This window comes from Oenanthe melanoleuca, chromosome 28, assembly GCF_029582105.1.
Source record: "Oenanthe melanoleuca isolate GR-GAL-2019-014 chromosome 28, OMel1.0, whole genome shotgun sequence".
In the NCBI taxonomy this organism is placed as follows: domain Eukaryota; kingdom Metazoa; phylum Chordata; class Aves; order Passeriformes; family Muscicapidae; genus Oenanthe; species Oenanthe melanoleuca.
The window spans coordinates 3,826,828-3,850,543 of record NC_079361.1 but is presented as its reverse complement, the minus strand read 5'-3'; the positions used below and the strand labels follow the sequence as shown (position 1 = coordinate 3,850,543).

The 23,716-nt window shown below is 57.0% G+C and overlaps 1 protein-coding gene across 5 annotated transcripts; it reads right to left on the bottom strand.

Moving 5' to 3' along the window:
* Positions 1-11,659: 11,659 nt before the first annotated feature.
* CCDC124 (coiled-coil domain containing 124) lies at positions 11,660-23,644 on the bottom strand. Of its 5 annotated transcripts, none has more exons than XM_056512719.1 (5): positions 23,380-23,644; positions 20,537-20,707; positions 17,427-17,613; positions 15,335-15,452; positions 11,660-13,457 (listed from the first exon to the last, which is right to left on the bottom strand). In XM_056512719.1, the coding sequence occupies exons 2-5, from the start codon at positions 20,693-20,695 to the stop codon at positions 13,253-13,255; spliced, it is 669 nt and encodes a 222-aa protein (XP_056368694.1). In that variant the 5' UTR covers positions 20,696-20,707; positions 23,380-23,644; the 3' UTR covers positions 11,660-13,252. The 5 variants fall into 5 exon arrangements, with proteins under 5 accessions (XP_056368694.1, XP_056368695.1, XP_056368691.1 ...); XM_056512720.1 differs by having other exon boundaries at positions 15,335-15,449; positions 23,380-23,429; XM_056512716.1 differs by having other exon boundaries at positions 11,660-13,572; positions 23,380-23,418.
* Between the last annotated feature and the right edge of the window lie 72 nt (positions 23,645-23,716).

The following is a 23,716-nucleotide window of genomic DNA, read 5'->3' as shown; positions in this document are numbered from 1 at the left end:
CCCCACTGCACCAGGGGCCCTGTTGCACCAAGGACCCCATTGCACGAGGGGTTACAGTGCATAAAACCCCACTGAACAAGGGGCTGCACCACACTAAAAACCCTGTCCCACAAGGGGCTGCATCACACAAAAACCCCATTGCATGAGGGGCTGCACCATAAAAAAAACCCATTGCATGAGGGGCTGCATCCCATAAAAAACCCCATTGCATGAGGGGCTGTATCCCAATAAAAACCCCATTGCATGAGGGGCTGCGTCCCACTAAAAACCCCATTGCATGAGGGGCTGCACCATAAAAAACCCCATTGCATGAGGGCCTGTATCCCAATAAAAACCCCATTGCATGAGGGGCTGCACCATAAAAAAAACCCATTGCATGAGGGGCTGCATCCCATAAAAAACCCCATTGCATGAGGGGCTGTATCCCACTAAAAACCCCATTGCATGAGGGGCTGTATCCCACTAAAAACCCCATTGCATGAGGGGCTACATCACACTAAAACCCCACTGCATGAGGGGTTATACCACATGAAAACCCTATTACATGAAGGACTGCACCATACAAAAACCCCATAGCATGAGGGGCTGCGTCCCACTAAAAACCCCATTGCATGAGGGGCTGCACCATAAAAAAACCCCATTGCATGAGGGGTTATGTCACATAAAAAACCCATTACATGAAGGACTGCACCATACAAAAACCCCATAGCACAAGGGGTCCCATTGCACCAACCCCATTGCACGAGGGACAGCGTCACAAAAAAATCCCATTTCATGGGGGGCTACACCACCCAAAAAAAACCCCATTGCACGAGGGGCTGCACCATACAAAAAAAAAATCCCATTGCACAAGGGGTTATGTCACATGAAAACCCTGTTATATGAAAGGCTGCACTGTACAAAAACCCCATAGCATGAGTGGTCCTATTGCACCAACCCCATTGCATGAGGGATAACACCCTACAAAAACCCCATTCCAAGAGGGATAACACCCTACAAAAACCCCATTGCATGAGGAGCTGCACTACACTAAAACCCCATGGCACGAGGGGTTATGTCATATAAAAACCCCATAGCACGAGGGATTACATCACACAAAAACCCCATGGCACGAGGGGTTAAATCACACTAAAACCCCATAGCACGAGGGGTTACATGACACAAAAACCCCTTTCATGAGGGGCTGTGTCACACTAAAAACCCCTTTTAATGAGGGGCTGCACCATATAAAAACCTCATGGCACAAAGGGCTGCATCACACTAAAACCCCATAGCACAAGGGGTCCTATTGCACCAACCCCATTCCATGAGGGATAACACCCTGCAAAAAAAATCCCATTGCACGAGGGGTTATGTCACATGAAAACCCTGTTATACTGTACAAAAACCCCATAGCACGAGGGGTTATATGGTATAAAAACCCCAAGGCACGAGGGGTTACATGACACAAAAACCCCTTTCATGAGGGGCTGTGTCACACAAAAACCCCATTGCACAAAACCCCTCCTGCACCACCCCCATTGCAGACCCCAAAACCCATCACAGACCCCACAACCCCATCCCAGACCCCACAACCCCATCCCAGACCCCACAACCCCATCCCAGACCCCACAACCCCATCCCAGACCCCAAAACCCATCCCAGACCCCAAAACCCATCCCAGACCCCACAACCCCATCCCAGACCCCAAAAACCATCCCAGGCCCCACAACCCCATCCCAGACCCCAAAAACCATCCCAGACCCCACAACCCCATCCCAGACCCCAAAAACCATCCCAGACCCCACAACCCCATCCCAGACCCCACAACCCCATCCCAGACCCCAAAACCCATCCCAGACCCCAAAACCCCATCACAGACCCCACAACCCCATCCCAGACCCCAAAACCCATCCCAGACCCCACAACCCCATCCCAGACCCCAAAACCCATCCCAGACCCCAAAACCCCATCCCAGACCCCAAAACCCATCCCAGACCCCAAAACCCCATCCCAGACCCCAAAACCCATCCCAGACCCCACAACCCATCCCAGACCCCACAACCCCATCCCAGACCCCAAAACCCATCCCAGACCCCACAACCCCATCACAGACCCCACAACCCCATCCCAGACCCCAAAACCCCATCCCAGACCCCACAACCCCATCCCAGACCCCATCCCAAATCCCCCCGGGGGCTCCGCAGCCCCCCCGTCCCTGCAGCACCTCCGGGATTTGGGGCCTTGGACACACCAGGATGGCTCCGGCCACAACCACGGGACAGCCACCAGTGACACCACGGGACAGCCACCAGTGACACCATGGGGACAGCCAGCAGTGCCACCACCAGGGACAGCCACCACTGCCACCACAATGGGGACAGCCACCAGTGACACCAGTGTGGGGACAGCCACCAGTGACACCATGGGGACAGCCAGCAGTGCCACCAGCAGGGACAGCCACCAGCACAGGGACAGCCACCACTGCCACCACAATGGGGACAGCCACCAGTGCCACCACGGGACAGCCACCAGTGACACCAGTGTGGGGACAGCCACCAGTGCCACCACGGGAACAGCCAGCAATGCCACCACCAAGGACAGCCACCATTAACACCATAGGGACAGCCAGCACCAGTGCAGGGAGAGCCACCAGTGCCACCAGCACGGGGACAGCCACCAGTGCCACCAGTGTGGGGACAAGCCAGCAGTGCCATCGCAGGGATAGACAGAAGTGCAGGGACAGCCACCAGTGCCACCACAGGACAGCCACCAGTGCCACCACCATGGCTCCGGCCACCCGTGCAGGGACAGCCACCATATCACCAGCACAAGGACAGCCACCAGTGTCACCAGTGCGGGGACAAGCCACCAGTGCCACCAGTGCCACCAGTGCGGGGACAAGCCACCAGTGCCACCAGTGCGGGGACAAGCCACCAGTGTCACCACCAGTGCCACCAGTGTCTCCCGTCCACCGCTCCCTGGGGCTGCGGTGCCCCGGGGCCGTTCCGTTCCCGCAGAACCGGGGCCGAACCGGGGCAGCTCCTGCAGAACCGGGGCCGTTTGTTCCCACAGAACCGGGGCCGAACCGGGGCCATTCCCACACAACCGGGGCCGTTCGTTCCCACAGAACCGGGGCAGTTCCCGCAGACCCGGGGCCGAACCGGGGCAGTTCGTTCCCACAGAACCGGGGCCGTTCGTTCCCACAGAACCGGGGCCGTTCCCACAGAACCGGGGCCGTTCGTTCCCACAGAACCGGGGCAGTTCCCGCAGACCCGGGGCCGAACCGGGGCCGTTCGTTCCCACAGAACCGGGGCCGTTCCCACAGAACCGGGGCAGTTCGTTCCCACAGAACCGGTGCAGTTCATTCCCGCAGAACCGGGGCCGAACCGGTGCAGTTCGTTCCCGCAGAACCGGGGCAGTTCCCGCAGAACCGGGGCCGAACCGGGGCAGTTCGTTCCCGCAGAACCGGGGCAGTTCCCGCAGACCCGGGGCCGAACCGGGGCCGTTCGTTCCCGCAGAGCCGTTCCCCAGCCGGGGCCGCTCCCCGGGCGCTCCCGCCCCAGCTGCTCCCGGTGCAGCCGCGGCCCTGGCTCCCCTCCAGAGCCGGATCATTTTCTCTCCATTCTGCCAAATTTATCGCAGGAAAATGGGCTCCCGTTTCTTCTTAATACTCGGCTGGAGCGAGGAAAAACCCGCAGCGGGCAGGGATGGAGGGGAAATGTTTCCTCCGCAGATCACTCCGGGGCTCTCCCCCCGAGGCTGTGCCAGCCCCACAGCCCGGAAAAGTTTTTGTCACCTCAGCTGGGGCGGGTGAGGCCAGCCCGGGCTGGGGACAGTGAGTATTTCATGAGGCTCCGCTCCGTGGTGGTTCCACTCCCCTGGATGGCGGCGCTTCCATCTCCCCCCTCCCGGCCCGAGTATCCTCGGGGATGGATCCGCGCGGAGTGGAAGGCCTCGTGTCCCCTGTCCCTGTCCCTGTCCCTGTCCCCATTCCCTGTCCCTATCCCCATTCCCTGTCCCCATCCTCTGTCCTTGTCCCTGTCCCCATCCCCTGTCCTTGTCCCTCTATTTCCTGTCCCCTGTCCCTGTCCCCATCCTCTGTCCTTGTCCCTGTCCCCATCCCCTGTCCTTGTCCCTCTGTTTCCTGTCCCCATTCCCTGTCCCTGTCCCTGCACCCTGTCCCTGTCCCCATCCTCTGTCCTTGTCCCTGTCCCCATCCCCTGTCCTTGTCCCTCTCTTTCCTGTCCCCATTCCCTGTCCCCTGTCCCCATCCCCATCCCTGTCCCCGCACCCTGTCCTTGTCCCCATTCCCTGTCCCTGTCTCTGCTCCCTGTCCCCATCCCCTGTTCCTACCCCCTGTCCCTGTTCATTGTCCCCATCCCTGTCCGTGTCCCTGTTCCCTGTCCCGTTCTCTTTCCGTGTCCCCATTCCCTGTTCCATGTCCCCTGTCCCTGTCCCCATCCCCTGCCCCTGTCCTTGTCCCCATTCCCTGTCCCTGTCCCCATTCCCTGTCCCTGTCCTTATCCCCTGTTCCTGTCCCTGCACCCTGTTCCTGTCCCTATTCCCTGTCCCCATCCCCTGTTCCTGTCCCCATCCCCTGTCACCTCTCCTTGTCTCCATTCCCTGTCCCTGTCCCTGTCCTTATCCCCTCTTCCTGTCCCTGCACCCTGTTCCTGTCCCTATTCCCTGTCCCCATCCCCTGTCCTTGTCCCTGTATCCCCTGTCCCATCCCCTGTCCCCATCCCCTATCCCTGTCCCTGTCCCACCATCCCCTGTCACCTCTCCTTGTCTCCATTCCCTGTCCCTGTCCCTGTCCTTATCCCCTCTTCCTGTCCCTGCACCCTGTTCCTGTCCCTATTCCCTGTCCCCATCCCCTGTCCTTGTCCCTGTCCCCATCCCCTGTCCCCATCCCCTGTCACCTCTCCTTGTCTCCATTCCCTGTCCCCCATCCCCTGCCCCTGTCCCTGTCCCCGTTTCCTGTCCCCATCCCCGGTCCCTGTCCCCAAGGGGACACCCCGGCTGTGGCTCCATGCCCAGGGAGGTCCTGCCTGTCCCCACTGTCCCCGTGGCTGGACAGGGATGGGGACACGGCAGCTCCGCGGTCACCGCGTGTCCTTGAGCCACCAGTGTCCCTGCTCCGGGATGTGACACGGCAGCAGGACACCCACGGCTGGCTCTGCCACCCCCCGCACGGCCACAGGGGACAAGGGGGACCCTCGGGGTGGCGACAGCGAAGCGGGTGACACCGTCTGCGACAGCAGCGACACGGGTGGGGGGACCCCAGGGCCGGGCTGCAGCAGCCGTGACAACGGGGTGACAATGGGGTGGCAGGGAGGTGACAACGGGACCCGGCGCTCCCCCCGCGGCCCCGGAGCTGCCTCGGAGCAACTGCAGAGGAGGAGAGGGCGCGGCTAAAAATACCCCGAGGTTCCCCCGCCTTCGGGCGATTTATTTATTCCCCGCTCGCTAATTCCTGCCCGGGCATCGCCGCAGGGCGGGGCAGGAATTTGGGGGGAGCCAGCCCGGTGGCACCGCGGGGTTCCCCCCCGAATTGTGGGGTTTGGGGGACCCTGAGGGCGCTCGGGGCTCTCCGGGGGCACCAAGTGCGTCAGACCCCCCCCGCTCTCCTCTCCGTGCCCAAAAATCCTCCGCGGTGGCCGCGGTTCCTCCCGGCCCTGGCCATATGTCCCAGGCTGGGAGCAGCTGGCGGTGCCAGCAGGAGCCCCCCGGCCCCCGCAATCGCCGCGGGCGAGGGGCGGGACGGGGGTGGCACCGCTGCTGTCACCCCCCCCAAGCAGGGCAGGGGGGCTCGGTGTGGTTTTTTTGGGCTCGGTGTGGTTTTTTTGTGCTCGGTGTGGATTTTTGGGCTCGGTGTGGTTTTTTTGGGGGGCGCAAAGAGCAGGGACGAGGTCACGCAGCTCCCCAAAAAGCAGAGGGATGGCTCAGCCCAGCCGTGCCATGGGGGGGTGACAACACCCGCCACCCCCCCCAGTGTCACCCCCGTGGTGTCACCCCCCTGGCACAGCGAGGTGCGGGCAGAGGGGTGGGTGGGATTTCCCCACGCAGGATCGGGCTCAGTGCCACCCGTGGGGTGTCCGTGTGTCCCCCACAGCTCAGGGGGGGAGCACAGGGGGTGGCAGACCCGCGGGGACACGCGGGGACACGCGGGGACACCCGAAACTCCCCGGCCCCGCCGCCGCGCCGGGGAATCCCCGCCTGCTGCCGGGGTCTCCCCGAGAAAATCCCTCCGCAGAGCCCCAGAGGAACACCCAGAACTGGATTCGGGGACAACCCCGATGTCCCCAGGGGTGGCAGAGACAGCCGTGATCCCCCCCCCACCCCACCCCGCCGCGACACCCCCAAACCAAGGGTGGCCCCCCATCCCCAGCAGCCGGGGACCCCCACCCTACCTGTGCCTGGGGATGGCTTGGGGGGTCCCGGGGGGTGCAGAGGGGGGGTCTGGGCTCGCCACACCCCCCCCCCCGTTGGTCGCCACCGCGCCGGCGTCCCCAGACAAAGCCGCTGCGCCGGGTTCTCCCTGCGCCTCCCCCACCGCTCGGCTCAGCCCGAAGGACAAAGCCGCTCCGCCCGGCTGCCCCCTCCGGGCCACCGCGACCCCCTCCGGGGCCACCCGGGGGGGACCCGCCCCCCCCGGCACCGCCACAAAGCCACCAGCCAGGAGGGACCCCCCCAAAACTGGCGCACGGCCCGCGGAAGGGCGGGGGTCCCCGTGAATGAGGAGGGGTCCCCAAGGTCCCCCCTGCTGGGCCAAGGTCACCGGGAAGGGGGCGAGGGGCGGGGAGACCCCCCGAGGGTCCCCAGGGTCCCCGCACCGACGTCGAGGCCGCGAGGGCCACGCGGTGCCAGGACCTGCCAGGAGCCCCCGGTGTCACAGCGTGTGACAAAACCGGGGTTCCCCCTGGTTTTGGGGGGTGCTGAGCCGGGTGTCACCCCGCTGTGCCATCGGTGTCGCTCCCCTGTGCCATCAGTGCCACCCCGCTGTGGCACCGGGGTCACCCCGGAATTTGGCGGCCAAATCCGGGGGGAGCCCCGAGTGCCACCAAGCCGCAGTCACGCCTTTGGTGACAGCAGCCACATTGTCCCCAAGGACGGGGACCCCCAAATCCTCTGTCCCCATCAGCTGGGGGTGCCCCGAGCAGCCGAACCCCGCGGGGGGCGCGTCCCTGATGTCCCCACACACCGCGACACCCCACAGACAGGACACCCCATTGTCCCCACACCCGCAGAGAGGGAGTCCCCGCTGTCACCGCGCCGCGATCGTGTCCCCACAGCACCAACACCGCAGGGACGGCGTCCCCAGTGTCCCCACACGGGTCCCCACCCCCGTCAGGACACCCCCATTGTCCCCACACCCGTGTCCCCCCAGACAGGACACCCCCATTGTCCCCACACCTGCAGGGAGGGAGTCCCCGCTGTCCCCACACCACAAAACCCGCAGGGACGCCGTCCCCACTGTCACCACACATCACAACACCCCACAGACATGACACCCCCACTGTCCCCACCCTCGTCACCCCACAGACAGGACATCCCCATTGTCCCCACACCCCTCAGGGAGGGAGTCCCCGCTGTCCCCAAACGCGTGTCCCCCCAGACAGGAGATCCCCATTGTCCCCACACCCCCAGACAGGACATCCCCGCTGTCCCCTCCCTGTCCCCACACCCCCCTGAGGACATCCCCATTGTCCCCACGCCCTCAGGGAGGGAGTCCCCACTGTCCCCACACACCACAACACCCCACAGACAGGACACCCCCATTGTCCCCACGCCCTCAGGGAGGGAGTCCCCGCTGTCCCCACACCGCAGTGATGTCCCCACGCCATAAACACCGCAGGGAGGGCGTCCCCACTGTCCCCACTGTCCCCACTGTCCCCACACCGCAACACCCCACAGAGAGGACACCCCCACTGTCCCCACACCCGCAGGATGGGAGTCCCCGCTGTCCCCACACCCCCACGCGCGGGGTCCCCCCCTCGCCGCTGCCACCCCCGGGGTGTCCCCCCCGCCACCCCCCCCACCCCAATCTCCCGCTCACTTGCCACAGCCCCGCGCGGGGACGCGCACCGTGGGGCGGCGGGGACGCGCACCGGGGGGCGGCGGGGGCGGCGGGCGCTGCCGGCTCCCGGCTCGGCGGAGCGACACTGGCGACAACGACAGCGCGCGGGGGAAGGGAAAGGGGGGGGCCGGGGGCTTCCCCGCCCCACGCCCCCGCGTCCCCCCCGCGTCCCCCGGCAGGGCAGTGACCTTGAGACCGCGGCGCTGGCGCTGGGTGGGAGCCCGGGATATTTTTAGCCGGGCGCTGTCACTCGCAGCGCGTCCCCATTGTCACCGCCGGCGGCTCCTCCTGCCACAACGCGACCCCCTCCCCATCCCCCCTCTCCGCCGCACCGGGGGAGGCTGAACGAGCCCCGGACACCCCGAGGCCTCAAACAACCGGGGAACCCCCCCCATGGTGCCCCCTCCTCATCCCAAACCATCCCCGGGCACCCCCCGCGCCGCCACCGCGCCCGCGAGCGGGGGGATTCCCGGGAACGCGGGGGGATTCCCGGGAACGCGGGGGGTTCCCCAGCACCGACAGCACCCCTGGAGCCGAGGGGGGATCCCCACCCTCGCGGACCCCCCCCCCCAAAATTCACCCACCTTCCGCCAACCCCCGGCCTCCGCCGCGCTCGGGCGCTGCCGCCGCTGCCCATGGCCCGGCGGCGGCGACACGCGCGGGGTCCCGGTGGGTTCCGGTAGCACAACCGGGGGCGGGGGGCGAGCCCGAGCAGCGGCTCCGCGGTGCCGCCGAGCCCCTCCCGGCCCGGCCGTGCCTCGGTTTCCCCAGCGCGCAGGCGGCGGCGGCCGCGGGGGCTGCGGGCGGCGATTGCGGCGCCGCTTCCACACGCGCAGCCGCGAGCACCCGCCCCGCCGCCTCCCGGTGCTTCCCGGTGCTTCCCGGGGCTTCCCGGGGCTTCCCGGGGCTTCCCGGTGCCTCCCGGTTCTTCCCGGCAGCCGCTGCGGATAAATTCAGCCGCCTGATGGGATCCCCCCCACGCGCGTCGCTGCCATCGCCCACCCGCGGCTCCCCACCAAACTCCGTGGGGACCCTCCCGGTGACACCCCGGGAATCCCCCCGGTGACCCCCAGGAATCCCCCGATGACCCCCGAGAACCCCTCGGTGACACCCCTGGATCCTTCCGGTGACTCTCTGGGACCCCCCCGGTGACGCCCGGGAACCCCTCGGTGACATCCCTGGATCCCTCCGTTGACCCCCGGGAATCTCCCGGTGATCCCCCGAGACCCTCTCGGTGACGCCTCAGGAACACCCGGTGATCCCCCGGACCCCCCCGTTGACCCCCGGGAACCCCCTGGTGACCCCCGGGAATCCCCCGTTGACCCCCTGGATTCCCCCGGTGACCCCCGGGAATCCCCTCTGTGACACCCCTGGATCCCCCCGGTGACCACCCGGGAACCCCCCGGTGACACCGGGGTGTCCTTGCCCACCCCCCCAAAGCTCCCGGCGTCACCCCCCCCGGGGGTGCTGGCGGTGGGGAGGGGGCGCGGGGACCCCCCGGGGGAAGAGGGGTGTCCCCCCCACCCCGTTTTCCCGCAGCCGCTCCCGCGGGGGTGGGGACAGGGGGGACACGGAGCGGGGGGTGGCACTGGGGGGTTGGGGGGGCAGGGGAGGAGGTTTGAGGGGACAAAGGGGGGGGGCGAGGGGGGGAATTGGGGGGTGAATTTGGGGGGTGGATTGGGGGGTGAGCAGGGTGGGTGTGAATTTGGGGTGTGAATTTGGGGTGTGAATTTGGGGTGTGGATTTGGGGTGCAGGGCGGGTGCGCACAGCGAGGCGTGAGCAGCGCTGGGTGTGCAAAGGGGTGTGACACACACGTGCCCGTGTGTCCCCGTGTCCGTGTGTCCCGGTCCGTGTGTCCCCGTGACCCCGTGTCCGTGTGTCCCGGTCCGTGTGTCCCCCTCCGTGTGTCCCCCTGTCCGTGTGTCCCTGTGTCCGTGTGTCCCCGTGTCCGTGTGTCCCCCTGTCCGTGTGTCCCCGTGTCCGTGTGCCCTGTCCGTGTGTCCCCGTGTCCGTGTGTCCCTGTGTCCGTGTGTCCCTGTCCGTGTGTCCCCCTGTCCGTGTGTCACCCGTGTCCGTGTGTCTCCCTGTCCGTGTGTCCCGGTCCGTGTGTCCCCGTATCCGTGTGTCCCGGTCCGTGTGTCCCTGTCTGCGTGTGTCCCGGTCCGTGTGTCCCCTTGTCCGTGTGTCCCGGTCCGTGTGTCCCCGTGTCCGTGTGTCCCTGTCCGTGTGTCCCGTGTCCGTGTGTCCCCGTGTCCGTGTGTCCCCGTGTCCGTGTGTCCCTGTCCGTGTGTCCCGGTGTCCGTGTGTCCCCGTGTCCGTGTGTCCCGGTCCCATCCCCGCCCGATCCCCGCCCGATCCCGGTGGGGGGAGGGGAGTGGGGAATGCCCGGTGCAGCGGGGGTGGGGGAGGGGTGTGGGGGGGGTTCCCGGTGCCAGCCCCACGTGACCGCCGCCCCCGCCTGTCCCCCCCTCCCCCGCTCGTTGCCATGGCAACGCCCCTCCCCCTCAGATGGAGGAAGGGGGGAGGGGAATCCCCGATGGGGGAGGGGCGGGGAATCCCCTCCCTTCTCTGCCCCTCCCCCCTCTCGAGCCGCTCTGCTGAGGGGGAGGGGCACCGGGACCCCCCTCCCCCCCCCCGCACTGCGGGATTCCCCCAAATCCCTGGGAAAAGGGGGATCCCCCCTTCAATGGGGCATGGAGGGGATCCCCCAAATCCCCTAAAAGGGAGGGGGGTCCCCAAAATGTTTGAGGGGCCCCTCAACCCCCCCCCCCCCCGATCCCATGGGGGGATTTGGGGGAGGGGACACCCGGAATGGGGAATGGGAATAATGGGAATAATAATGGGAATAATAATGGGAATAATGGGATTGGGAATGAGGAATTGGGAATTGGGATGTCAATGGGGGATTGGGAATGGGAATGGGAATAACAGGAATGGGAAAAATGGGAATAATGGGAATAATGGGAAATGGGAATAATGGGAATTGGGATGGGGGATTGGGAATGGGGGATTGGGAAAAATAGGAATGGGAATAATGGGAAATGGGAATAATGAGGAATGGAAATGGGAATAATGGGAAATGGGAATGGGGAATTGGGATGAGAATGGGAGATTGGGAATGGGGGAATGGGGATAGGGATGGAAGGAATGGGAATGGGAGTAATGGGAATAATGGGAACGGGGGATTGGGAATAATGGGATTGGGGATGGGAGTTGGGACAGAAAAGGGGGTGGGAATGGGATTGGGAATAATGGGAATAATGGGAATAATGGGAATAATGGGAATAATGGGAATAATGGGAATAAGGATAGGGATGGGACTAAGGATAGGGAGGGGACAGGAACTGGAATGGGGAATTGAGGAAGGGGAATTCCTGGGATGGGGATGGGGGGTTCCTCATTCCAGCAGCAGTGGGAATGGGAATTTCCCCCCTCAGGAACAACCCAAAGGGAGGGAAACCCCCCCAATCCAAGCAGGAATCCCACCCCCAATCCCAGCAGGATTTTCCATGTTTTCAGGGATAAAACTGAGCAAGGCAGGGAAACAACCCCCCCAACCCTTCCCAAATTATCCCTTCCCAATTTTATCAGATTTGGGGTTGTTTGTTTTGGCTTTTTTAAAATTTTTAATCGGATTCAAACACACCAAACTCACAGAAAGGGGTGGAGGGGAGGGGTGGGGTCATCCCTCCCTGGCTGGATTTGGGAATTCTGGGATGTGGGAACAGTGACCAGCCCAGGGAGGGCAGCCCCAAAAAAAAAAAGGAGAAGGATGAGCCTGGATGAATCCCACGGGATTTTTGGTAGCACTTCCAGGCTGATTCCTGGGAAGGAATTTCATTCCCAAAAGATGGGGAAAAGAGAGGAGGGGGGAGGGGAGGAAAAACCCAGGATTGGCATTCCCGAGGATTCTGGAATTCCCAAGGATTCCAGCATTCCCCACAGGGAATGTCCCAGGGATCAGGGAAGGGGAAAAGGGATGGGAAAAGCAGGAATTTCCCTTCTCCAGGTGGATTTGGGGCTCCAGCATTCCTGGGGACAGCAGGAATGTCACCTGGAGCTGCCTGTCCCCCTCAGGAAAAGCAGGAATCAGGCGGGGGGGGCTTTTCCCAACCCTTCCTCAGGGATCCCAGCCCTCCAAAAAAATCCAGAGGTTGGAATTTTGGGGACACTGGGAGTTTTCCATGTGGTGGCTGCAGAATTCCAGGGAGGGAGTGACAGGGACAGCCTGGCAGCTGCTTTTTCCAGGGAATGTCACCTGGAGCTGCCTGGCACTGCTGTCCCCACCCCCAGGAAAGGCTTTTCCCACTTCTCCCAGAGGGATTTTCCCTCTTCCCAACACTTCTGCATCAATCCCGAATAAAATGGGAGCAGGGATATCCCAGTCCCAAAGGAAACGGGAGCAGGGATATCCCAGTCCCAAAGGAAATGGAACCAGAGATATCCAAATCCCAAAGGAAATGGGAACAGGGATTTCAGGGATATCCCAATCCCACAGGAAATGGGAGCAGGGATTTCAGGGATATCCCAATCCCAAAAGAAACAGGAGCAGGGATTTCAGGGTTATCCCAATCCCAGAGAAAACAGGAGCAGGGATTTCAGGGATATCCCAATCCCACAGGAAATGGGAGCAGGGATTTCAGGGATATCCCAATCCCACAGGAAACAGGAGCAGGGATTTCAGGGATATCCCAATCCCAAAGGAAATGGGAGCAGGGATTTCAGGGATATCCCAATCCCACAGGAAATGGGAGCAGGGATTTCAGGGATATCCCAATCCCAAAGGAAATGGGAGCAGGGATTTCAGGGATATCCCAATCCCACAGGAAATGGGAGCAGGGATTTCAGGGATATCCCAATCCCAAAGAAAACAGGAGCAGGGATTTCAGGGATATCCCAATCCCACAGGAAATGGGAGCAGGGATTTCAGGGTTATCCCAATCCCAGAGAAAACAAGACCAGGGACACCCAAGGGAGATCCAGGCCTGGAATCTCTTCGGGGGTGACACTCCAGGAGCATTTCCCACACGGCAGCCCCAGAATTCCAGGGAGGGAGCAGCAAGAACAACCCGGGATCTGCCGGGAGCTGCATTTTCCAGGGAATCTGAGCGAGGAGGAGGCGCCATCAGTCCGACCTCGAGCTGGGGCGGGGCCCCGAAATCCAGGAGCCAGTTTGGGGGTTCCCCCCGGTCCTATTTGTGGGTGTTGTAGGGCTGGTGCCGCTGGTTGAGCGGGTTCTCGGGGGATCTCATCCACTCCTTCTTGAGCAGCTGCCGCAGCTGGCTCAGCCGCATGTTGGGATTGTCCCGCTTGAGCCGCGGCAGCTGCAGCTCCTCGAAGGCCGCGAAGGCGGCGCGGAGGCGGCGCTCGGGGTGGCGCTCCAGGGGCTGCGACACGCTGGGGACAGGGAGGGACACGGTCAGGAGGGGTGGGGACAGGGATGGACACACTGGGGACATGGGGACAGGGATGGACACGGCGCTCGGGGTGGCGCTCCAGGGGCTGCGACACGCTGGGGACAGGGACAGGGAGGGACGCGGTCAGCAGGGGTGGGGACACGCTGGGGACAGGGACAAGGAGGTTTCAGGGGACACCCCAGAGGAGGTTTTAGGGAACACCCCAGGGAGGTTTTAGGGAACACTTTGGGGGTGTTTTTAGGGAATATCTTGGGGAGTTTTAGGGAGTATCTTGGGGCGTTTTTAGGGAACCCCTTGGGGCGTTTTTAGGGAACACCTTGGGGAGTTTTTAGGGAACACCCCAAGTTGGTTTTAGGGAACATCTTGGGATGTGTTTAGGGAATATCTTGGGGTGTTTTTAGGGAATATCTTGGGGTATTTTTAGAGAACACCCCAGGGAGGTTTTAGGGAATATCTTGGAGTGTTTTTTAGGGAACACTTTGGGGTGTTTTTAGGCAACACCTTGGGGTGTTTTGAGGGAATACCTGGGGTGTTTTTAGGGAATATCTTGGGGAGTTTTTAGGGAACAGCTTGGGGTGTTTTTAGGGAACCCCCAGGTTGGTTTTAGGGAACCCCTTGGGGTGTTTTTAGGGAACACCTTGGGGTGTTTTTAGGGAACTCCCAGGGCGTTTTTAGGGAACCCCCAGGTTGGTTTTTGGGAACCCCCACGGTGTTTTTTGGGAACCCCCAGGGTGTTTTAAGTAACATCTTGGGGTGTTTTTAGGGAACACCTTGGGGAGGTTTTAGGGAACACCTTGGGGCATTTTTAGGGAATATCTTGGGATGTTTTTAATGAACACCTTGGGGTGTTTTTAGGGAACCCCCAGGGATTTTTTTGGGAACCCCCAGGGTGTTTTAAGGAACATCTTGGGGTGTTTTTAGGGAACCCCCAGGGCGTTTCTAGGGAACCCCCAGGGTGTTTTTAGGGAACACCTTGGGGTGTTTTTAGGGAATATCTTGGGATGTTTTTAAGGAACACCTTGGGGTATTTTTAGGGAACCCCCAGGGCGTTTTTAGGGAACACCTTGGGGCATTTTTTAGGGAACACCTTGGGATATTTTTAGGGAACACCTTGGGGTGTTTTTAGGGAATATCTTGGGGTGTTTTTAGGGAACCCCCAGGGTGGTTTTAGGGAACCCCCAGGGTGGTTTTAGGGAACACCTTGGGGAGTTTTTAGGGAACACCTTGGGGCGTTTTTAAGGAACCCCCAGGGCATTTTTAGGGAACCCCCAGGGTGTTTTTAGGAAACCCCCAGGGCGTTTCTAGGGAACCCCCAGGTTGGTTTTAGGGAACACCTTGGGGTATTTTTAGGGAACACCCCAGGGATGTTTTAGAGAATATCTTGGGGAGTTTTTAGGGAACACCTTGGGGCGCTTTTAGGGAACCCCCAGGGCGTTTTTAGGGAACACCTTGGGATATTTTTAGGGAATATCTTGGGGTGTTTTTAGGGACTATCTTGGGGCATTTTTAGGGAACACCCAGGGCGTTTTTTAGGGAATATCTTGGGGAGTTTTTAGGGAACACCTTGGGGAGTTTTTAGGGAACCCCCAGGTTGGTTTTAGGGAACACCCAGGGCGTTTTTAGGGAACATCTTGGGGTATTTTTAGGGAATATCTTGGGGTGTTTTTAGGGAACACCCCAAGTTGGTTTTAGGGAACACCTTGGGATGTGTTTAGGGAACATCTTGGGGTGTTTTTAGGGAACACCTTGGGATGTTTTCAGGGAACCCCCAGGCTGGTTTTAGGGAACCCCCAGGCTGGTTTTAGGGAACCCCAGGTTGGTTCTAGGTCAGCTCCAGGGAGTTTGGGAGGGGCAGACCTGAGGGCAGCGATGGCATCCTCGATGCTGCGCGCCTCCACCGCGCCCTCCTCGGGCAGCCGCCGGTTCAGGTTCTCCTCCAGAGGCAGCTCCAGGTGGGATTTCTCCTTCTCTGCTGCTGGAAAAACCAGGAATGCCGTCAGCAGGAGGGAATTCCCGGGGAAAAATCAATTATCCCGCGAAAAAAATCAGTTTGCCCCAAAAAAAACTCGGTTTTTCCTCTGGAAAAGGTGATTTTTTTCTCGAAAAAATTTCATTTTTTCCTCTAAAAAAGCTCAAATTTTCCTCTAAAAAAACCTCAAATTTTCCTCTAAAAAAAAGCTCAAATTTCCCTCTAAAAAAACCTCAAATTTTCCTCTAAAAAAAAGCTCAAATTTCCCTCTAAAAAAACCTCACATTTCCCTCTAAAAAAACCTCAAATTTCCCTCTAAAAACCCTCAAATTTCCCTCTAAAAAACCCTCAAATTTCCCTCTAAAAAACCCTCAAATTTCCCTCTAAAAAAAACCCTCACATTTCCCTCTAAAAAAACCTCAAATTTCCCTCTAAAAAAACATCAAATTTTCCTCTAAAAAAACCTCAAATTTCCCTCTAAAAAAACCATCAATTTTCCTCTAAAAACCCCTCAATTTTCCTCTAAAAACCCCTCAATTTTCCTCTAAAAACCCCTCAATTTTCCTCTAAAAAACCCTCATGGAAAACTCAATTATCCCTCTAAAAAAATCCGTTTTTCCCAAAAAAACTCAGTTTTCCCTCTGGAAAAGGTGATTTTTTTTCTCGAAAAAATTTCATTTTTTCCTCTAAAAAAGCTCAAATTTTCCTCTAAAATACCCTCAAATTTCCCTCTAAAAAAACCTCACATTTCCCTCTAAAAAAACCTCAAATTTCCCTCTAAAAAAATCTCAAATTTCCTCTAAAAAACCCTCAATTTTCCACTAAAAAACCCTCAATTTTCCTCTAAAAAACCCCTCAATTTTCCTCTAAAAAACCCTCAATTTTCCTCTAAAAAACCCTCATGGAAAACTCAATTTTCCCTCTAAAAAATCAGTTTTTCCCAAAAAAACTTCAGTTTTCCCTCTGGAAAAGTCAATTTTCCTCAAAAAATCCCTCAAATTTTTTCTAAAAAACCTCAAATTTTCCTCTAAAAAAACCTCAATTTTCCCCTATGGAAAATTAAATTTTTCCTCTAAAAAACTCCATTTTTCCTATGGAATTTTCTCTCTGGAAAAATGTTTTTTTCCTCTGAAAAATCTCAGGTTTTCCCTCTGGAAAATTCCATTTCTTTTTCCTTTGGAAAACTCCATTTTCCTTCTGGAAAAGTCAATTATCCCTCTAAAAAAAACTTGGTTTTCCCCTAAAAAAATCTCTATTTCTCCCCCTGCAAAACTCAATTTTCCCTCTAAAATGTTAATTTTTCCTCTGGAAAACTCAATTTTTTCTTAAAAAAAAATCTGTTTTTCCTTTGGAATGGGAAATGTGGGAATGGGAAATGTGGGAATGGGAAATGAGGGAATGGGAAATGTGGGAATGGGAAATGTGGGAATGGGAAATGTGGGAATGGGAATGGGAAATGTGGGATTGGGAAATGTGGGATTGGGAATGGGAAATGTGGGAATGGGAAATGTGGGATAGGGAATGGGAATGGGAAATGTGGGAATGGGATTGGGAATGTGGGATTGGGAATGGGATTGGGAATGTGGGATTGGGAATGTGGGATTGGGAATGGGAAATGTGGGAATGGGAAATGTGGGAATGGGAAATGTGGGATTGGGAAATGTGGGAATGGGAAATGTGGGATAGGGAATGGGAAATGTGGGAATGGGAAATGTGGGAATGGGAATGGGAATGTGGGATTGGGAAATGTGGGATTGGGAATGTGGGATTGGGAAAAACATGGACACAGAAAATCAAGAAGCACAGGAAGAGAAATCCTGGAATTTTTTGAAAAAGAGCTTTGGGATCAAACCCAACACCAAACCAAATTCCCATCCAGGATTTTCCAGGCAATGGGAATTCCCAGCCATTCCCAAGGTTTCTCCTTGGGCAAAGCAGCAGCTGCCAGCCCCAGAGAGGATTCCCAGGGAATTCCCAAACCTGCATCCGTGTTTTCCTTCTGCTGCTGCTCCCTGCGGACGTTCTCCTCGATCTGGGCCCGGGTGATTTTCCCGGGATTTCCCTGCTTGGGACTTTTCCCTTTGAGTTTGGAATCCTCCTCCTCCAGCAGCCGCTGCAGCTCCTTGCGGCGCTCCAGCTGCTCCAGGCGCCGCTTCTCCCGCTCCTCCTGCCAGGGAACACGGATCCCACAGTTCCAAACCACCCCCAGGAATTTGGGAATTCACCCTCTGGAGTGCCAGGACAATGCCAGGAAGGATTCATGGATTCATGGATGGATCCATGGATGGAGCAGCTCCAGCTGCTCCAGGCGCCGCTTCTCCCGCTCCTCCTGCCAGGGAACACGGATCCCAAATTTCCAAACCACCCCCAGGAATTTGGGAATTCACCCTCTGGAGTGCCAGGACAATCCCAGGAAGGATTTATGGATTCATGGATGGATCCATGGATGGATTAATGGATCCATGGATGGAGCAGCTCCAGCTGCTCCAGGCGCCGCTTCTCCCGCTCCTCCTGCCAGGGAACACGGATCCCACAGTTCCAAACCACCCCCAGGAATTTGGGAATTCACCCTCTGGAGTGCCAGGACAATCCCAGGAAGGATTCATGGATTGATGATGGATCCACAGATGGATTCATAGATGAACTCGTGGATTAATGGATGGATGCATGAATGGATTAATGGACAGACTCATGGATTCATGGATGCATTCATGGATAGATCCATGGATCCATAGATGGATTAATGGATGGACTCATGGATCCATGGATGGATTCACAGATGGATCCATGGATGGATTCATGGATGGATTCATGGATGGATCCATGGATGGATTCATGGATGGATCCATGGATGGATTCGTGGATGAACTCGTGGATTAATGGATGGATGCATGAATGGATTAATGGACAGACTCATGGATTCATGGATGGATTCATGGATAGATCCATGGATCCGTAGATGGATTAATGGATGACTCATGGATTCATGGATGGATTCATGGATCCATGGATGGAGCAGCTCCAGCTGCTCCAGGCGCCGCTTCTCCCGCTCCTCCTGCCAGGGAACACGGATCCCACATTTCCAAACCACCCCAGGAATTTGGGAATTCACCCTCTGGAGTGCCAGGACAATCCCAGGAAGGATTCATGAATTGATGATGGATCCATGGATGGATTCACAGATGGATCCATGGATGGATTCATAGATGAACTCGTGGATTAATGGATGGATGCATGAATGGATTAATGGACAGACTCATGGATTCATGGATGGATTCATGGATAGATCCATGGATCCATGGATGGATCCATGAATGGAGCAGGCACCACTTCTCCCGCTCCTGCTGGGAAGGGCACACGGATCCCGTCACTTCCTGCACTTCCAGAGGGGCCAAACCATTCCCAGGAATCTGGGAACTCCCTGGGATGTCAACTCTGGAGTGCCAGGACAATGCCAGGAAGGATTCATGGACCCATGGATGGATGGACTCATAAATTCATGGATGGATGGAAGGATGGATGGATTCATGGAATCGTGGACGGATTCATGGATGGACTCATGGATTCATAGATCGATTAATGGATGGATCCATGGATGGCTTCTTCACTCATGGATTCATGGATGGATCCATGGATGGATTCATGGATGGACACATGGATTCATGGATGAATTCATAGGTGGACTCATGGACGGATTCATGGATTCATGCATGGATGGACTCATGGATTAATGGATGGATCCATGGATGGATTAATAGTGTGATCCATGGATGGATTAATGGTGTGATCCATGGATGGATTAATGGTGTGATCCATGGATGGACTCATGGATTAATAGATGAATTCATGAATGGATTCATGGATGGATTCATAGATGGACTCATGGAGGGATTCATGGATTCATGGATGGACGCATGAATTCACAGATGGACTCATGGATCCATGGACAGATTCATTGATGGATCCATGGATTCATGGATGGACTCATGGATCCACAGATGGATTAATGGATGGATCCATGGATGGATGGATGTCTCTCCTCTCATTCCCAGAGTTTACCCTCCTCTCCCTCATCCCCAAAACCTTCCCAACCCTCTCCCTCCTGTCACTCCCAGGATTTTGGGAACCCCCACCTTCCTCAGCACGTGTTTGTCCTCGTCCTTCCAGAGCTCATCCTCCAGCTCCTGCTGCCATCCTCTCCCTCATCCCCAGAGATTTCCCTCCTCTCATCCCCAGAGAATTTTCCCTCCTCTCCCTCATTCCCAGAGTCTTTCCCTCCTCTCATCCCCAGAGAATTTTCCCTCCTCTCCCTCATTCCCAGAGTTTTTCCCTCCTCTCATTCCCAGAATTTTTCCTCCTTTCCCTCATTCCCAGAGCTTTTTCTCCTCTCCCTCATTCCCAAGGTTCTTTCTCATCTCCTTTTCACAATTCTCTCTCCTCTCAGTTTTTCCTTCTTCTCATTCCCAGAATTCTCCCTCCTCTCCCTCATTCCCAGAGCTTTTCCCTCCTCTCATTCCCAGAATTTTCCCCTCCTCTCATTCCCAGAGCTTTTCCCTCCCCTCCTCTCATTCCCAGAGCTTTTTCTCCACTCCCTCATTCCCAGGATTATTTTTTTCCCCTCTCATTTCCAGGATTCTTTCTTCTCCCATCCGCTAAGTTTTCCCTCCTCTCCCTCATCCCCAAAACCTTCCCAACCCTCTCCCTCTTGTCACTCCCAGGATTTTGGGAACCCCCACCTTCCTCAGCACGTGTTTGTCCTCGTCCTTCCAGAGCTCATCCTCCAGCTCCTGCTGCCATCCTCTCCCTCATCCCCAGAGTTTTCCCTCCTCTCATCCCCAGAGAATTTTCCCTCCTCTCCCTCATTTCCAGAGCTTTTCCCTCCTCTCATTCCCAGAATTTTCCCTCCTCTCCCTCATTCCCAGAGATTCTTCTCCTCTCTCTTATTCCCAAGGCTCTTTCTCATCTCCTTTCCACAATTTTTGCTCCTCTCAGTTTTTCCCTCCTCTCACTCCCAGAATTTTCCCTCCTCTCCCTCATCCCCAAAACCTTCCCAACCCTCTTGTCCCTCCCAGGATTTTGGGCACCCCCACCTTCCTCTGCTCCTTCCTCAGCACGTGTTTGTCCTCGTCCTTCCAGAGCTCATCCTCCAGCTCCTGCTGCCGCCGCGCCTCCGCCGCCGCCTTGGCCTCGGCCCTGCGGGCGCGCGCCGCCGCCGACTTGCTGTTCTCCCCCTGGAATTTCTTGGGCATCCCTCAAACCCTCTGGAAAAAAAAAAACAAGGAAAAGTCGGTTGGTTTTGTTAGTGGATCTGGATGGGGTTTGGGGTTTTGTCGGGTTTTTAGTTTGGGGATGAGGTTTGAGGGCGCTTCATCCGGAGTTTGGGGGTTCCAAACTTGTCTGATGTTTCTTTTCCTGGATCCCTCAGGAATTTTCAGTTTACCTCAGGAATTCTCCAGCCCTTTCCCAAAAATCTCTCCAGTCCTTTCCCAGTTTCCCTCAGGAATTCTCCAGCCCTTTCCACAGGAATTCTCCAGCCCTTTCTCAAAATTTCTCCAGTCCCTTCCCAGTTTCCCTCAGGAATTCTCCAGCCTCTTCCCAAAAATTCTCCAGTCCCTTCCCAGTTTCCCTCAGGAATTCTCCAGCCCTTTCCCAGTTTTCCTCAAGAATTCTCCAGCCCTTTCCCAAAATTTCTCCAGTCCCTTCCCAGTTTTCCTCAGGAATTATCCAGCCTCTTCCCAAAAATTCTCCAGTCCCTTCCCAGTTTCCCTCAGGAATTCTCCAGCCCTTTCCCAGTTTTCCTCAAGAATTCTCCAGCCCTTTCCCAAAAATTCTCCAGTCCCTTCCCAGTTTCCCTCAGGAATTATCCAGCCTCTTCCCAAAAATTCTCCAGTCCTTTCCCAGTTTCCCTCAGGAATTTTCCAGCCATTTTCCAGGAATTCTCCAGCCCTTTCCACAGGAATTCTCCAGCCCTTTCCCAAAAATTCTCCAGTCCCTTTCCCAGTTTTCCCTCAGGAATTCTCCAGCCCTTTCCCAGTTTTCCTCAAGAATTCTCCAGCCCCTTCCCAAAAATCTCTCCAGTCCCTTCCCAGTTTTCCACAGGAATTCTCCAGCCCTTTCTCAAAAATTCTCCAGCCCCTTCCCAGATTTCCTAGGAATTCTCCAGCCCTTTCCCAGTTTCCCTCAGGAATTCTCCAGTCTCCAGTCCCTTCCCAGTTTTCCACAGGAATTCTCCAGCCTCTTCCCAAAAATTCTCCAGCCCCTTCCCAGTTTCCCTCAGGAATTCTCCAGCCTCTTCCCAGTTTTTCTTAGGAATTTTCCAGTCCCTTTTTCAGATTTTGGGAATTTTAGAAAGGAAAAAAGTTCCCAAAATTGAGCACTGTAAGGGGTGAAAAAAAACTGGGATTTATCCTAGCCTTAGATCAGGATAAACCTGGGATAAATTTCCCAAATTTCCTCAGTTTCCAGATCTTGAAAGATCCCAAAGAAATCTGCTCTCTCCAAGCCAAATTCCAGCCTCCCACCCCATGGAAAAGGCAAATAAAAAATAAAAAAAAATTTAAAAAAAACTATCCAGGGGGATCCACAGTGAGGTGAGAAATGACTTTAATTTGGATAAACAGCCCCAAAAATGGGCTGGGATTGTTACCCAGGGTGGGAAAAGTCAAATCCAAGGAAAACAGGAGCTTTAAAATCAACCAAACACTGGGAAAATCACAGCTTTGGGAGCTCTGGGGTTAAATCTTTGATTTTAATGGCAGATAATTATAAATGAAATTAAACAGGGCAGGGCTGCTCCATTCCCAAGGAATTCCCAGCCTGGGATGGATGAAATCCTTTCTCCTGCCTGGAACATCCTCAGAGCTGTCCCTAAATTTATTTTACTGCACTCTGACCTTTCCCAAAATCCCTTTTACTGCACTCTGACCTTTCTCAAAATTTATTTTAGTACTCTTTGACCCTTCCTAAAATCCCTTCTCCTGCACTCTGACTCTTCCTAAAATCCCTTTTCCCACTCTGACCATTCCCAAAACCCTTTTTCCCACACTTTTACCCTTCCCCAAATCCTTTCCTCACACTTTAACCCTTCCTAAAATTCCATTTCCCACACTTCCTAAAATCCCTTTCCCCACACTTTTGACCCTTCCCAAAATCCCTTCCCCATACTTTAACCCTTCCTAAAATTCAATTTCCCAGTCTGACCCTTCCCAAAAATCCCTTTCCCCACACTCTGACCATTCCCAAAATCCCTTTTCTCACACTTTGACCATCCCAAAATCCCTTTTCCCACACTTTAACCCTTCCCTAAATCCTTTTCCCCACACTCTGACCATCCCAAAACCCCTTTCCCCACACTCTGACCCTTCCTAAAATCCCTTTCCCCACATTTTGACCCTTCCCAAAATCCCTTCCCCAAACTTTAACCCTTCCTAAAATTCCATTTCCCAGTCTGACCCTTCCCAAAAATCCCTTTCCCACACTTTAACCTTTCCCAAAATCCTTTTCCCCACACTCTGACCATCCCAAAATCCCTTTCCCCACACTTTAACCCTTCCCAAACCCCTTTCCCCACACTTTAACCCTTCCCTAAATCCTTTCCCCACACTCTGACCATTCCCAAAATCCCTTTCCCCACACTTTAACCCATCCCAAACCCCTTTCCCCACACTTTAACCCTTCCCAAACCCCTTTCCCCACACTTTAACCCTTCCCAAACCCCATTTCCCGCCCTCCCATGGAGCGGGGTCCGGGCAGGGCCCTCACCTGAGGGGGAAGGGGGTGGGGGGGCAGAAAGGGAACCCCAGGCCTGGCGCCCCCCCCCCGGTTCTCCCCGGTTCCCCCGCTCCCTCCGGTGCCGCCCTTCCCCCTCAGCCCCGGCCCGGGCCCGTCCCGCTCCCTCAGCCCCGAACCGGCCCCGAACCGGCCCCGCTCCTACCGGGCCCCGCCGCCCCGCCCGTCGCGCGCTTGGTGCGTCATCACCGCGCGCCGCCGCCGCCGCCTCAATGGCGGGAGCGGGCAGAGCGCGACGCCGCCATGTTTGTTAAGGGCACGGTTTGGTACAGCTTTGCTGCTTCTTTGCTGGAGAGGAGGATTGAGCGGGAGGAGCGGCGGGATGGGCGGAGGTCCTCGCACAGGGCGGCGCTGGCGGAAAAAAATCCGCGGGGAACGGAAACCGAGCAACGCCCGCCACCGGCAGCGGCTGTGCCCGGTTCAAAGATGGCGGCGCCCTGAGGGGGTGGGTGGGCGGGGCTCAAAGGGGCGGAGTCGCTGTC